At 46.1% G+C, this 17,211-nt stretch overlaps 1 protein-coding gene across 1 annotated transcript in view; it reads left to right on the top strand.

Annotated features, from left to right (window-relative positions):
• The first annotated feature begins 974 nt into the window (after positions 1-974).
• igsf3 (immunoglobulin superfamily, member 3) overlaps positions 975-17,211 on the top strand; it is a 67,754-nt gene continuing 51,517 nt past the window's right edge. Inside the window, exon 1 of the mRNA XM_041950909.1 lies at positions 975-1,081. Within this exon, the coding sequence (XP_041806843.1) occupies positions 1,042-1,081 (40 nt within the window). The 5' untranslated portion in view covers positions 975-1,041. The remainder of the gene's footprint in view (positions 1,082-17,211) is intronic.

Here is a 17,211-nt window from a genome sequence, read left to right as displayed (position 1 = left end):
CAGCACGCTGGTAAGTTTTCAAAACTGCCAGGCAAACAAAAGTGGCGCTTGCAGGAAAGCAGGAAGCGAGGGAATAACCTTGGAAGAAGCGCGGCGGACCGGTTCAGTCTGGAGCCAGATTACAGCATTTCTCAGACAGATTATAATTCAGCAGATGCGTTTAAGAACATATATATTTTTTTGTTGGCTTGGTGCGCCGTCTCGTCGTAGAAATTTGCGAGATCAGGTGTATTGGTGGCACGGTGGAGAACCGAGTGTGTTCGGAGTGAAAGTATTCATTGATTAATCTGATGCATTGTGTCAGAGCACAAAGCCCTGTCTGCCTCATCTAGAGCGCCCGCCCATTGGGCTTTCTGCGGAGCGATAGTGGGAGATTGATTATAGTCTCCGGGATTTCCGTGGAGAGAGCCAGAGCCTGCTTGGACCGCGATTTGCTCTCCCACATCAGTGACGGGGAGGGGGAAACATATTATAGAAGGGACTTATCTCGGGCTCACTCCACGCACCAGCACCCGCAGATCCCCTCCACTCGCTCAGCCCGCTGTCTGCTCGCTGGCTTTCCAAATACGCGCAAGTCACGCTGGACTTTTTTGTCTTTTGCCGAAGGGGGGGCTGCCGGTGAGGATCGCCTCCGCAGTCTCGGATGTGTAGAGTAAACGGGGAGTGGGTTGGGTCGCCCAGGCGCCTGGCATTACGCACTCGTCGTCAGCCATAAAAACAGATAGGTGAGGGTGTAAGCGACACCACAGGCGCTTTCTTTTTTCTTTTTCATTTTTTTCTTTTTGGGGAGCAGGAGGAGGACGCCGGAGAGGTGAGGCGGACACTGGCAGACCGCCGGGCTCACCAGCTGTGGATTTGACTCTCAAGACAAGCCCCGGCCGCTTTTTTTTTTGTCGCTCGCAGACCTCCTCCTCCTCTTCCTCCTCCGCCGCCTCCTTCTTTCAGGAGCAGCGGTTAAACCACGACCACACATCGCCACCTCATCCGAGGGGGATACTGGAAGTGAATCTGCGGGACGACACGCACTCTCGCGCACACACAATGGCAACCGGTGCGCTCCTCCTTGCCTGCGCGCTGCTCGGTAAGTCATCAGAGGACGCTTTCAGCCTTCATCTGTGCGTGCTCCCACTCTGTGTAGGTTCACGAGGTAAACGCGCGCACCTGTATGACATGTGAACGTGTGCGGGTTAGTTGGGGGAGCAGCTAGTCATCATGAGTCAGGTGGAAGTAGGCTACATCGATAATCACTGCGATAATGACAGATGCCTGGGAACAGCTGTGTGTGTGTGTGTGTGTGTGTGTGTGTGTGTTTGTTTGTGTGTGTGCTGAACTAGGTTAATGTGATATTTAGTCACAGATTAACCCTATACTGTCTGACCTCCTGTGATCAAGGGCTGATCATATCACAACCTGCTATTGTCTGTAATTAACCCACCCACACATGTACGTAAAGACACACTTGCAGTGTACAGGTACATGCACACACATCACAGACACACCTGGATCACACATCACTAACACCCTCAGGGTATGAAGTCATCCAGTGGGCGTGAAAGCACCCAGTACAGGCTCAGTGGTTGTACAGTAAGTCTTCCCTGGAGGTGAACTTTGCCACCGTGTGTTCACTTCTCACACACTTCACACTCACCTGCAACTGACTGGATTTCACAGACAAATGCGAGTTCAGGCTCGCACGCCCGATGACACCCGGTGACACATGCACACATCCAATACAGGCACGACTGCTGACACACACACACACACACACACACACAGAACACAACACAGTACATCCTGGCTGTGAACTGTCCCAAACAAACACCAGATGGCTTTTCTGTTCCTGGATGGGGAGGCCTGTCAGCGCTGCCGGGGGACGGAGGAGGGGGGTGCGGGAGTGGGAGTGGGAGTGGAAGTCGGCCCGCTGGAGGCCCCCACTTGGCCAAGAGGATTACCATCCTGTGCCTTGCTTCATGTTCCCTTTCAGCGCATCAGAAGTCACTTTCGCTGGGATAGGGATGGGGATGGGGGGGGGGGGGGGGGGGGGGGGCTTAAATGACTTTTCCCTCCATGGAAATGTGAAATGTGCTGTTCTGTGTACAGTAGGGAAGACTGCACACAGCCAGAATACAGATCTGATCCATAGTGTGGGCTGGATGAGGCAGGGTTTTCATATTACATAATAATCATGAATCACATGGGTGAACGGGAAGCAGTTTGGGGTGGCGAAGAACATTTCAGGTGTTGGGAAAGGGTAGCTTTTGTTTTATGAGGTGTGTCCGTGATCATTGGCACAAATCACAAGGGGACTCATGATGTCTTGCTGTTATGACACGTTCCCAGCGTCATTGATGGTATCAGGCCGGCAGTCTCATACGTGACGGGTTGCAAATCAATCCTCCAGAGCTGGAAAATCAGCTGATTGTTAGAAGATGATAAAATGAAGCAATAATATTGTAAGCATTTAGAAGTTCCTCTGTAAGCAAAAATGGCAAAATTATGTCGCTCAAATGTGAACGTTTACTGGTTTTCATGATAGAAAGCTGAATATCTTCGGAGCGGGACTCTTGGTCAGGCAAAACAAGACACTTGAATGTGTCACATTGGGCTCTAACTTGTGATGGGTGCTTTTTTCCACTATTTATAGATCAAACAATGACTCAGATTTCCAGTAATGATGCTGAAATTAGTCGTTTTCCGCAGGCCTAAAATGGCCAACTGTTCATGACAGCATCCGGCTTAATATACTGTAACGCCATCAAATCACCGTGGCAAAAGGCTGGTTCCAGGTTTAAACTGTCTCAAGTAAGAATGCTGCTATGCTTCAGTGATGCAGGATTGGTGCTAGTGTTATATTAACACATTGCAACAGACCCTATGACAACGTATTGCCCCATCAGTTGTTTATCTCTCTCCGACTGTGCATGTATCTGTGTTCAGTGAGACGTGCTCGTGACTGCCTTTTGCGTGTGTGATCAGCTGTCTGATGTTGCCACATGCGTGAGGCGCCGTGCTGTACGTGTTTGCACTTGCGTTTGGTTGTAAAAAAAAAAAAGACGAAAATAAAGGTGGATGACAGCTGTGTAAGATGGAGACTGTGTCAGTCATTGTTAAACCCAGAGGTGCCTCTTGCAGTGTTTTGGCAGGCAGATTTTATATCAGGGTTATTTATGCTGCTGAGTTTGCAACCAGGTGTGAGTGAGTGCGCGTGCGCGTGTTTATTTGTGGCACCGGGGTTTATGATATAAAGCATAATAAAAGAGTTGCCTGGAGGAATGAATGTTTATTAGCTTTACAAACAGGATGTCTCCCTTCTTCCCCACAGAGAGTGCGAACGATGTCATGCTTTCTCTGCGTCGGGTAACACAGTGTGAACGTTTTTATTTATTTATCTCTTTTTTTGGGGCGGATGCCTCTGTTTGTGTAAGAGCGTGTTTAAAACCTGGAGCCAACCTAAAGTGCTCAAGACATCCCAGTTTATGTAACTAAATTGAAATGTAATATGTGCGACGACGGCTGGTTTAACTGTGAAATGCCTGAGTGGTTTCCATTTGCTGGGCTGACAGGAGAGCAGCCCGAACTCGCCCTGGTTCAGACGAGCTGCCACCGGGCCTGTTTATCAGCTGGTCTCAGAGCAGCTTCGCGTTGTTGAGAGGAAAATCTTCAAGCTTATGTCTCACAAGATGCACATTCTGCCACATGCAGTTATTCACACATATACATATATATATATCTTGATTAGCTCTGTCAGCTCAGTAGGACAGGTGCTCCCCACCCTGTTCACGCAGGATCTGAATGTGTTATGAATGAATTTGCACAATCCTGTGTCAGATGGTCGGCTGTGGAGACAGGAAAGATGTGATAAATTTTTCATAAGGGTTGGCTTAAAGCGGGGTGTGGCAGTGGGCGGGCCCTCTTATTCAAAAGCCACATTACAGAGTCAAGTCAGACACTTAAAGGACCCTCCCAACAATTTTGCATGTTTAATCTCATTTGCTGCAAACCACGATTGCTATAAATCACTGCCTATAATTTTCGAAATCCTGCTGTAGGGTTTCATTGTTTTTTTAAAAATATATGCATTTTTATTTTTTCCTTACATCTGTTGGCTTCCATGCATTTCTGTAGGGTATGAAAATGTAATGGCGCCCTTTAAACATGCGCCAACTGCATTACCACACAGCAATGATGGAAGTGCAGTGCAACTGGAATGAAAAAAATGCACTGCAGCCTTGACGTTCACTGCAATGGAATACACATCTCGAGACTCCATACAGGAATCGATGATGAATCGAACCAGTGACGACCTAGAGAGGAAAATGAATTCAAAAGGAGACCTGATACGATTTTGGAAAAGGGTCAGCAGTAATATAACATACATGCTTTTTAGACATGGAGGCAAAGCCTGCAGAAACAGTAGTTCCTTCCATTTCCTCTGCGCCTCTCTGCGTGCATGTCTCCACGTTTCCTCTCAGTCATTCTTATCTTTCAGTGAGATTTTTGTGCTATTTTTGATCAGTGGCTTAAAGTCAGGAGAGACGGTGAAACAATAGCCTGTTATCCTGGCTCATTATAGTGCTATTGATTGAAAAGAGAAAAGTTTTAAGTAGTTGAAGCAACACCATCAAACTTCGTGCTTATTATCAGCCCGAGTTTAAAGCTGGCCCTCCATAATTGGCCCAATCAAACAACATAAAGGTACTTAAGAGCTAATTTCCATTTTAGACGTAACTATTGTGTCGCTGTTATTGTTTTTTTTTTCATAACTTTGGTACAGTTGAAGAAGGGCAGCACTTACAGCCACTTAAGAATAGATTTGATCGTCTGTTTGCTGCTGTGACGATTGTCACAAATACTTGAAAGCTGTTAAGAGACCGAAGAATCTAATTTTCCATTTCAGACATCCTCATTAAAATGTGTGCATTTGTGAATGTGAAACAAGTTCATAATTAACAGCGGAAGAAACAAAAATTATTGCATGTGGAAATGGCTCATTTAGACAACTGTGTGAACTAATTGCCATCTAGTTTTTTGATATTATGATGCAAGTTTAAGGAAAATTGCATCCTTGTTTGCATAAAGAGAAGGTTACATAATTTTAGCTAGACTGAAGAGGGAAAACGGGCGCTGTAAAAAAAAAAAAATAGACGCATCATAATTATTTCATTGGCTTCTTTAACATTTATGGTCATAGGAATGCTGAGGTCAGCGCACGGGCATTTCAAGCTTCGTCGGGATTCAAAGCTTGAAGTGCCGCACCCTCATGCCCACCCCAGCCTCTCTGTTCCAAATAAGAGTGACAGCTGGAAGACCCCACCCCCGAAAAGGCAGGGACTTTAACTTGTGTGTGGTCAAGCCAACGGGACTTTTCGCTGTGCATCTCGAGTCAGCTGTTACCACACTGTGAATGCTTTCCATGTGTTTGTAAGCCTCAGCTGACACTATAGAGGAGAGTGCTGTCTAGACACTGAAGCCAAATGCAATAACTCACTGTCCCGCTGCTTGTATAGCTGATTCAGTGCTATGTATGGAAAAGTTTGGCGTGCGTGCATGCGACTGTCTCAAGTTTTGTTACTCATTATTTTTGCCTGTTACCTGCCACCAGAAACAGAGCCGCTCCTTGTCTCTGTTAGGGGACACACGGGCTTGTGCAGCTGTCTCTTTGCGGTGCTGTTTGCCTCCCTTGTTATTTTCTGTGCACGGTTGTTTGCATCATAAGCACCAGACCCACGCCTCTGTGTAAACCCATGACAAGACGCCTTTTGTGCCATTGTTTTTTTCATATCATAACGTTGTTGACTCAACTGACAAAAAGCGAACAATGAAAATGCAGAAGCGAGATTGGCAGCTTGGCTATCATCCACCAGCTGTGTGGTAGGTATCAGTAAATATTCATTAACGTGGAGATGCGTGATGAAAACGCAGGCCATTTGTAGGTCAGTGCCGGGACTGTTGTGGATCAATAGAAGTCGGGGGTGGAGGGTTGTGTGGTTGTGTTAACATGGGCTTGTTGTTGTGGACTTTGTTGCATGACATGCACCTGAAGGCAAGTCAAATGCTGGTTACTAGTGTCGGCTACCCACAGGGCAAGTAATCGCCCTGTAATACAGACTTCACAGTCTGCTACAGAAACTCACACCCAGCTACCACTGCAGCTTTACAACAACCCAACTGTGCCCTGTTATCAGGTGACTCTGTCCTCTCAAAGGTAAACGGCTGAGCTCCTTTTACATGGAGATCCTGCAACACTGCCGTTAAGAAGACCCGTCATTACGCCGGCTTTGCTTTTTCACACTGAACCAAACAGCGACGACGCCCCGGTGTGTGGTTTTTAGATAGCATGGCAGCGTGGCGTGTAACAAAACAGCGTCTAGTGGCTCCATCTCCCTCAATTTAAACTGACATCGATCCAGCTAGTTACTACCTCCGCTGCCTGCTTAAATGCAGAACAACAATGCCCCCCCACACCCTGTTTTCGTACATTTTACACAGAGCGGCGAGGCAGAATAATGCAACTTTTCCTCCAGCGGAGCTCTCGGAAGAGATCAAGGACAATTTGAGATTGAACTGACAGAACTGTATTGCAAGCAAAGCAATAAATGAAAAGTCCAAGTTAGTTGTAGATAATCAAAGCTAGTCTTCTCATGCAGTGTCTGTTTTTCTTTTTTTTTTTTTTTTGGAACGACGATCCTCCCCCATGACCCAGATCTGAGCCGTATCTCTCTCCAGTTCACATGGGGAGATGAGTGACTGTGTGAAGTGAAGCAAAGTTCTTGAGGGAGACTTCCTGCCTGCCACAGTGAATCAGGGAAGTGGCTGGAGCCGAAAGCTGGAGCAGAGGCAGCGTCTGCTTTGTGTCTGATTCTGACGCAGCGGCAGCAGCAACAGCAGCAGCAGCAGCACCTCTGGTTGACTGTCAGGACTCTCCCACATCACAGCTCCCTGCCAGGAGTGCACGGCTGCGCCTGCACATCTCAATTCAACTCGACTTAAGTCAACTTTATATATATATAGCACCCTTCATTCAAACGTGCAGCCCAATGTGTCTCACATAGCAAAATTGAAACGGTGCAGACAAAAAAATCAGAGCAAAAATAAACAACAAATACAAAAATAAAGACTAAAAATGACAAAAAACAAATAAAATGTTAAAAATAAAAGTCGACAGAATGAAATAAACACCACAATGTAAAAGCCAATGATTCAAACTCTAAAACTACAGCTATAATATCACTCATACAAAAGATTTTTTTAAATGATGACCGGGGTGCCATTCTAATATCCAGAGGCGGCGAGGTTCACATTTTAGAGGCATAAAAGCCGAAAGCGCTCTCATCGGTGCTGTTATGGGACATAAGGAACATTTAAAAGAAAAGCGGTGGAGGACCTCGTCATGCCTTAGATTGTATCTCATGTTTTGTGATAACAACCATACAACAGCCCGTTGGCCATTGAGTTTGTAAACCTTTTAAGTGTTCTTTTGGGCCGATTTGCATGTATCTCTGCCTCTGCTCACTCAAATGGTACTCCAGCTGCCTCCTCCTCCTCCTCCTCCTCCTCTTCCACCTCCAGTGAATAGCCCCTGACCTCCCTCCCCCACTCTTTTTTTCTAAACAATGCTACGCCCAGCCCACCTTCTCTTCAAAGAGCACTAATTAGAAACTGCCCCCAGGTGTGATCCAAAGCAGATATTTTCATCCTCCTTGCAGTATCAGAGGTGAAGTCTGTGTTTAACAGCCACATCTACCTTGGGCTGTTTACAGGCACCTTCGTTGCCCAGTTAAAAGACCAACCCAGCCCTCTCCCCCTTGAGATGTGGTCTGCTCCTCCCCACTCTGCTGCTCTATGTTGGGAGTGATGATGACTGGCCGGCGAGAGAATTCCACTTCACTCCTACACACACACACACACACGCACGCACCCACGGCGCTCAGAGCTGCTGTCCTTTGGTGCAGCCACACTCATGTGCTCCCTGCTTGATCCTCCACCCGAGCAGATCCCACGCTGGTGGGATATAAACCAGGCGGCGTAACTATGGCGACCGCTCCCCACCTGCACACCACTGATTCACATTCAGTGGCACACGCTCGGCTCGGTGCGCACGTCCGAAGGTGTGTGTGTGTGTGTGTGCACGCATTAATAAATGTCAACATGCATGATCGATTTTTTTTCCTTTCCCCTTTTTACAAATCCTCTTTCACAATGATGAAGAGCACTTCACTCACTTTTCCATTATGTTCTGTTAATGTGCTTCTTTTCTGCTTTACACCTAAAACCAAAGAGATGCATGTGTGTGTTTGTGTCTAATTGCTTATGCATAAATGCATGAATATACAAGCACATGTCTTTTAGTGCCTGAAAGGCAAAATGACTGACAATGGCAGAAAAAGTCTGTTTGAAGTAGACTAATTAATAGTTAATTAGTTTCCTTTCCAATCTACAGCTTAATGCGCAAACGTGGGAACTGATAGCGAGCTGCCAGTCATACAAAAAATAACCACTGTACATAAAGTAGCTACAGCTGTCAGGCTTAATTGTGCACAAGCGCAAGATGGATAATGACCGAAGATAGCTGAGTGTTTTTATAGACTCACATTCTTTTACGACAATTAATGCAAACATTCACAGTCAACACTGCTATAACAGTTGCTAATGACGAGATATTATGAAGTTTAGCTTTTTTTTCTTTTTTTTTTACATAATCTATGTCTGTGTGAAAGTTTTGTGAGAGACCACAGTGCTTTGTCATTCAGGGTGGGGGATGTGTGTCTGTTTGAGGGAGGGTTGAGGGTTGAGCTTGGGTAGGAATGGGGGGATGGGGAGATGATGTTAGTGGGGTAGCAGGTGTCCTCGTAGAGTTAATGGATTTAGGGAAGGGAGTAGATTGAGGCACTTAATGTGCTGGCAGTGTGTGTGTGTGCGCGCGCATACGTGCGTGCGAGCATGGGCTGTTCCCGAATCAACCCGTCTGACAACTTGCCTCCGTCCCATATCTTGACCCTTTTGTCTCCCACGCTGTTAAAAACAGAAATAAACAGTAGATGGGATAATGGTCTTATTCTCCATGAAAGGATGATTGGCACCTCTAACTACTAACCTAAACACTTCCTCGTGGTTCAGAGGCAGCCCTGCCACATCATCTATTCATCGCGTACAGACGAACTGTAACCATCTGTCATGTTGAAAATGTTTACCAGGCTCTCAGTCACCCGCAGGATTGTAGCTTTGACAGGACTGCGTCTACTCTACACAATATGCAAAACTATTGCGCTCAAACTTTTTTGTGAGAGTTTTATCTTCCAGGTCGTGACTCGATGTTCTCCAAACAGTGAGAAATAGTGAGGAACGTGAGGTTTGAAAGACCCTCCTTTGTCCAGTGCCTTCATCTCAGTGATCCGTGTGGCAGAATTTAAAAGCAAGTTGACGACGATGTTTATGAGGGGATTGATGAAGAGTGTGATTACTTCCTGTATACAGTAGTTTATTGTCTGTACGTGCAGCTGTTGTCCGCTCGCATTGTAGCTGCTGGGTTGAGTGAAGTATTGAACACATTCTTGTATTCACGTAGATCATAATATTCAGACTTTCTTTTGATTTGTGAATCAGTGATACAGTACGTGCATGTGCGTGTGCGTGCCTGTCCTGGCATCGCTCAGCTTTCCACCATCCAATGGGTTCGTCTCAAACGCTGAATTTTTCACTGTTGTCTTTTTTGGACTGAGGCAAAACAGCAGCAGGAGAGACGTTGCCACCCAGCTGCAGTTTCTGTCTGCTGTCTTTCTCGCCGTCTCTCTGTCTTTGAATTATTTATTCATAATAGGGCTGGTAAGGAAATGTCCTCAAACACACACACAATTTTTCGCCTTTAATTGTATTTATATGTCGAGATGTCACTGAGGCTGCGCCGTACTGTACGTGACACTTTTGTAGCAACCGAGTTAGAGGTCTGCACTTCTGCAGAGCCGAGTAGCAGGGCCATATAATCATCCTCTAATAAAGTTCCATAGTAATCACGTGTGCGTTCCCTCGCCGTCATGTTGAGGGACCGGGAGATAAAGCAGCATAGAGCGAGAGGGGACGTCTTTTGTCTGGCATCGCTGACGAGAGTTTTGATTGAAGGCATTTGATGAAAACGCTATTTAAAAGGTTCGGAGAGGAACCACTGCATGCTGATTATGTGTTTCAAGTGATCACTGAAACAATAAAACTCAAAAGCTGTTTTCCATCGTGGTCAAACAGGAAGGAGAAGCAGCTGAGGGTGTAGGAGGGAGGATGAAGAGGCAGCTGTTCAGCAGAGAAGGATAGATTATCATCTGCTCCATGTTGTTGACACTATCCACAAATACTACCAGCATTGCAAGCAAACAGGAGAAAGTCTGAATCAGCCCACATAGAGAAATCATTTCTGCTAAGCAAGCAATAGCCTCTCTGCTTATTTACATTTACAGTGTAGTGGCCACCCACAGTGTACAGTACCACACCGACGCAGAAGTATGAATTGACTTTAAAGCCCCCCATCGCTTCCATCCTGGTCTCGCCAGCTGTAATGAGCAACAGCGCAGGTGGGATCATGACTGTTGTAGCCCAGGGGGCCCATAATTTAGGGCTTCTTAGCATAGCGAGAGCAGAGGACAGCATGACCCAGGTGTGACACAAAGCAGGAATCCCACTCCAGAGCTGCAGACCTCGGATCTGACATGGTCTCGGCTCCCTCAAGACTTGAACAGACATGAAACCTGAAAGCAAAAACATTAAGGTGTCGTGTTTTAACATTGTCTGAACACTAGTAGCATACACGGGTGGAAGCAGAGTTTAACTGCTGGCCTGGTTCTGCCCACACCCATTTCTTGGCCTTGAGCACCGACTTCCTGAGGTCTTGGTGTTGCTGTGAGGCTGCCAGGCAAGCGGGGGAGACCTCAGAAAGTTACTGCTGGCAGCCGAGGAACAGCACATAACCCTCTGGAAGATATATGTTGATGAGGATTAGAGGTGCTGGTAGGTAGATTCTGTTACCTTTGGACAGAGCCAAGCCAGCTCTTTCCCCCTCTCTCCAGGCTTTATGCTGAGCTAAGCTACCTGGTCGCTGGCTGCGGCTTCATATTTGGGGCACGCTCTTGAGAGCGGTATCAATCTCCTCATCTAATTCAGGGCAAGAAAGTGTAATAAGAGAAGCCATGCAAGGTACATAATTTGCAAGTAAACTCTTTCAACCCCAGCTAGAGATAGTGGGAGCCTCTGAAGTAACCTAAATATGTCTGCCTCTTTACGTTTGGTACTCTCTTTGCCCTCTGGCTATTTTGCCTGATTTCCAAGGCTGTGAACGGTGATGGGGAGCCTTTCTCGACACTTTCTAGCTTACAAAAACTCCCTCCGTGTAACTGTCCTCATCTTGTAATCCTTGCATATGTATCCCTGACACCACCTTGCTTCCCTTACTTGAGCCACACAAAGATGAAATAGTGATGTACAGTATATTGGCTTCGTCCTCCCACTCTCTGAGCGCTCCTGGACTCTCTTGTTCTTGCTGTGATTAGAGCTGCGTGGATGTAATGGCCAGTTGCTGTAACCGTTTCTGCTGGCCTGTCTAACCGGCCCCCTAATGGAAGTTAGAACACTTAGTCCCCCTCCCTCGCCGTATCTCTCCGTGTCGAGCACTCACACACAGAGTGTCACACCTGTTTCCCAGCTGACAGGCTTCCAGCAGCTACAATGTTTTCCCTTGAACACCGAGAATCCTTTAACTTTCCTCTCCGGTGCAGAAGCATGCAGTCTCCCTCAAACATCGCGGTTAATAAACGGGGCAGCGGACATGGGATTTGTCGAATGTTTTGAAGCTGGTAAAAGGGTCAGAGGTTGTTAACGATGGCCCTGCTACACTGATTTCCACATTCTGACTCAGATGATGATTATCACCATGGGAAGGACAAGGAGCGGAAAAAAGAACAAGAGAATGAGGCCTGAATTGTAATATTCGATGCTGCCCGGGTGCCCATCAATCAAAGATCCAAGAATACGAGAAAGCTGTGGGGAAGAAAGAGTGAGGGGGGCTCTCATCACTCCATTACATGGTTTACATTAGGATGACATGCTTACCCAGTGGCATGCACTGTGAGTGAGCCCCCAAGGACAGTGTGAGTTTTTACCCCATCACCAGCATCAGCAGAACAGCACGGAACACGTGTGCGTTTGTTTTGTCGCACAATATCAGGGAGCTCGCTCGATACGTGTGGAACCACGCCGCGTCCTCTCTAAATGTTAACATTTCCCGCGCACGAAAACGTCTCCTCTCTTCACGGCTTTCATCTTTTTCCCTCCAGTTTTCCCTCATCTTGGAATCTCTCTGTCTCCCTCGCACTCGTGCTCTCTCTGGTAATGATGTTAACGGGGTCAAATGCTTTCAGGGGCCTAGAGGGAGAAAGACTCAGAGTGATTTTGGAGAATGGCAAACCAGCGCTGAGGAGTGTGGAGAGGAAAATACTCCTGCGTTCTTCATCTTTCTCCACCGTTTATTTCTTTCTGTCACACATATGTGTGGAGCGCATAAGTCAGCTTGTATATTCACTGAGTGCGGTGCGTTTTTGTGGTGTTCAGCACCCTGGAGGCAGCTGTCGTTTTCTCTTTAGCTTCCTCTTTTTCCTCTCCTCTCGCCACTCTCCTTTCCTTTCCTTCTTTTCTTCTTGCTACCTCGCTGTCTGAGAATCTTCACAAGATTTCACATCTGTGGGATGAGTCTGAACTCCCTGGGGAAGATAGGACATTGACAAGGTCCATTTTGTTTTACGTCTAGCAAGCATGTTCATAATTAATTCATGTCTCGCTGGCTGGAGTTAACTTCAGTTCCCCCGCTCCTCAACTTTGCCTAAAAGTTTTTGGAGAAAAGTTTGAGGATAAGGACTCGCTGTTCACACGCACCATCAGGGGTGGGCAGTACCACAACATTTGGTTTTGATCTGAAACCAAGGGATACCAGGGCTAAAATCAACACTATTGATATACTTACCGATATGTTTTTTTCATTAAAGCCCCTTAAACTTGGTTTCACATCTTAAGTGTTTCTCTATATCATCAAATATTCATAATGAGCAGCACAGCTAAAGTTCAGGGAAAAAAACATTATTAGTTAGTATTAAGAGTTTAATACTCCAAAACTCAGCCAGTCTGCTTCGTTGGGACTTTGGGTGTGGTTTAGTCAGATTTGATTGACAGTGGATTGGCAACATTAGCAAGCATCCCACAGCTGCTGTCAGAACCTTATTAATAAAAGTCTGATTGTTGCTCTGATCACACAGAGAAAAAGACAAATCCAGAAATCTCTGATGTGAAACAAGCAAAGCTGTTCTAACTTTAGCAGAAAACATAGTGTCTTATATTGGACCACATTGCTCACAGGAAGACGCAGGCTTTCGGGGTCTTTGAAAGCAGCATCTACGACCGCATAAGGCAGAGCAGGGTGTCATGATTTCTGAGGTGAATGCATCATTAATTGGCCTCTTCTGTATATGTTCATTCCAACCAAATCGTTTGCCAAACATTGAGACTTTCTTTTTACTATTCCCTTTCAATTACTGAATCACATGCATGTGAAGTGACTCCAGATGATGATGCTCCTCTTTTATTCTGTGTGTGTGCGCGCTTGTGTTTTCTCTGAACTAATGAGGTGACCCCTGCATGCATGCACGGAACAGCAGCAGTAAAGCAGAGAGTGCATACACTAAGCAGTGTGTACATGATACTCCATACTGTACTTACATACAGTACTTGATACTTGAATTGCTGATGCCATATTGAGGTGAGGTACCTGCTTGCCCTTTGTGTGTCTGTTTGTGTGTGTATGTGTGTAATTAGGAATGAAAGCAAAGTGAGAAGAGGTGATGGACATCTCAAATCTCCACATTAGCACATCTCTGCACCGCTGTGAATGTCCTCTATATTATTTACACCCTGCGGTGTTTTTATTATACACCTGTCGAGGTGTATAATTATCCTGCGTCGTAGAAGAGTGATGATGTGACTAGTAGGCATGAATGCTAGTGGCCTTGCTGCTGTTTCCACTGAGAATAAGACACTGGCCACAAATGATTGGATTAGTGTTTAACCCCCTTTCCACTTAGCATAATCCTCTTTGCAGCTTTCCCTGTGTGTGTGTGTGTGTGTGTTCGTGCGTGTGTGTGCGTGCGTGCGTTTGTGTGTTGGGAGTCATATGCTCCCATTGCTCCGTATGCTCCAGTCAACCAAAAGCAAGGTCACTAAGAGACCTTTTCCATGGTCATTCACCATCATCTGACACGGGACGCGTGTTTCCTGCGTCCTGTCGGCGAGCTGTGTGGGAGGCCACCGGCAGCAAAAGATGAGCGATGAGACACAGGAGGGGGAAGCCAGAGATAGAGAGAGCGACGACGGGCAGAGGAGAGGGGCAGCAAGACATCCGCGGTATGCAGAGATGGAGATGAGCGTTAATAATAGAAAATCTGAGGCCTCGTTGAGAAAATATGGGCACTGTGTGATCGAGGCAGCGCAGCCAGAGGTGAAGAAGTGGGGGAGGTTGCGGGCACAGGATTATTGTGGAAGGTTGGTGGAATAGAGCGATCAGTTGAAGGTCTGCAGGGTTTGGTATGTCATTGTCAGCCTTTCTAAACAGCCTGCAGAGCGATGGGCACTTTGAAGTTTCACAGAGCTGCTTAAATCCTGCCTGAAAAGACGCAGAGAACCGCGAGGCACCGAGAAGAGACAGGAATATACAGAGAGAGAGAGAGAGAGAGAGTGGAGGGGCAGGACGAAGGAGAGGATTGATGATAGGAGGAAGGGAGTGAGAGTAATCAGGAGTAAGGAGGCAGCTTGTTTCAGGGGGCTGACAGGAGACAGGCGAGCGGAGGAAAGCTCTTAGTGCACCAACACAGCATGAGTCGTGCGTTTTTGTTTTTTTTTTTCGGGGATGTGTGAGTAATATATCCAGCAGTTCTAGATGAGTAGCTGCAACATGAGAAGCAGTGATGCAGCGGTACAGCTCTGACCTGATCTCATCTTGAATGTGGGTAGACTGGGCGCCGCCAGATTAGCACGCTGACGAAAAACAGGGAACGAGGCCTCGGCCAGCATAGATGGCTGCCTCTTATCCAATGCGCCCCATCACACGCTCAGCCAGATTCGCCTCATGATGGACTTTCTGTCAATCTCAGTTTTTAAGTCGAGAGCGTTTGGTGTTTGCACGCCGTGGGAGGATTTCCGAGGTTAACTGACTTGTGTAAATGCCGGCGGTCACGACCTCTAGTTTTTACAGCAGCGTGTGCAGTTGGAAAGAGAACTTTTATCAGACATCTTGAAAATGAACTGTTCCAAACAAGCCATATTAATCGACAGCTACCGACAGAACTCTGTGGAGGGATACGCAGTCTGTCATCTTCTTTTCTTTTGAAGGGAAAGTTATGTTTTGTTTCTCGAGTAGCTTATTATTCACTTCCATTTCTATGTGCAACCAAAAAAAAAAAAAAACACCAGCCTAAACGATTAATTTGTTATTGATTATGTTTATTATATTTGTGTAAAGAAAGTGTCAGGAGATGTGCAATATTATTCACCAGGACAGCATGATAAATGTAGGCAGTGTGCGTGCGGGAAATATTAGCAAGTACAGAATTATTAAAAGATACATTTGCAGCACTGGCGTGCTCATTTTATCATTTCAAGCCTTGTGTACAGCAGCGTTCCTGTAATATTCCTATAGGGACAGCTGCATTACAGCGAGCTAAAACATGCTTTACATTCTTTTGTGTTATTTCTGCTGATTTAATCGGTTTTCACTCTGGTATGTGACTGAATTCAAACCCTGTTCAAGTGAGGGGCTCTAAAAGCAATCATAGATTTGTAAAGATTTTATTGGCTCATGAGTGAAATGAGCCTCCAACAGTAACAAAAACACCTGAAGCTTCAAGTGCAGGAAGGAAATAAGACATATGACACACACACACACGGTGGTACATGGGCATACACATACATGGGCATAAATACACTCGCACTAATAACAGTGAATGAAAGGTGGGGGTGTAGTGGAAGTGTAAGAGAAAGTTACTATGAGAGAGAGAGAGAGGATGTTGAAGTTAAAAAGCTGTTCTGGTGAATTATTAATGCCAAGCATTGTGCCCGCAGACACAGCATCTTACAGACTTTCTCTCACACACAGACACACACATTCGCACACTCACAAACACAGCTGCAATCCCCAGTTGCTTGTGCAGACAGGAAACGGCGTACTTGTCGCTCTGTCTGGATTTGGGGGGGTATGTGTAAGTGCTCTGTTGTCTCCGGCCCCAATGAGAGGGATGTTTGTAGTTGTTCCCTGAATGGTGAATGCTGTGTGCGTGTGTGTGTTTGGTGTGTGTGCGTGTGCGTGCAAGGGGTTGAGGCAAGATTCACATATGTTGTCTGCCTAAATATAGGCTACAAAGCAACATACAGAATAGTAATAATTAGTCTTTACTAGGGGCTTAACGCTAAATCAGGTCTCAGTTTGGGACAATACAGAGTACACGGTCCGTGGGTCAGTCCACCAGTTACATGTTTTGTTTTAATGAAGCAACGTGTGACAATAGAAGAGTCGGGCTTATTCATCTTAAACATAAAAAATGCAAAAAAACATGCAAGTGAGTGCCTCACATAGAAAAGACAGAACAAACATTAAAACAGGGATAAAAAGTCAAAGCTAGTTAAAGGCTACAATGAAGGCCCATGTTTTTAGCTTTCTTTTAAAAATATTAAGCAAGCTGGCTTCATTTGGACACATGATTGCATGTGGATGCGCATAGATTTTATCGATAATGACAATTGATATTCCAGCCTGGCTGATTTATTGATCTGTCTCTAATCTGTAGCCTATGTGCATCATTGCTCCCTAATTGCTCATCGTCAATAATGACAATGGATGCGCCAGACAAAACAGCATTTACTATCCATTCCAGAAATACCTGTACAGCTTGACACACTCAGCATGCCCTGCTGACTCGTGTTTTGCCAGCTCACACTGACCTCTCACCTCAACTCCCATATGGTTGCCGCTCACCTCACTGCAGTACAGCTGCAGCGCTGTCGCGAGTGGTTAAGGGTTAACGTGCGAGCGCGTGTGATAGCAGTGGGCGTGATTGGATCACAGCTGTTGAGAAGAGTTGCCGTGAACGTTTCAAGTGGTTAGTGGTTGTTCAGAACCTGTATGTGTTTGGGTGA

The sequence above is a fragment of the Chelmon rostratus genome, chromosome 13, assembly GCF_017976325.1.
Source record: "Chelmon rostratus isolate fCheRos1 chromosome 13, fCheRos1.pri, whole genome shotgun sequence".
NCBI lineage: Eukaryota > Metazoa > Chordata > Actinopteri > Chaetodontiformes > Chaetodontidae > Chelmon > Chelmon rostratus.
Note: the sequence above shows the minus strand (reverse complement) of the source record. Positions and strands in the feature narration are given on the sequence as shown.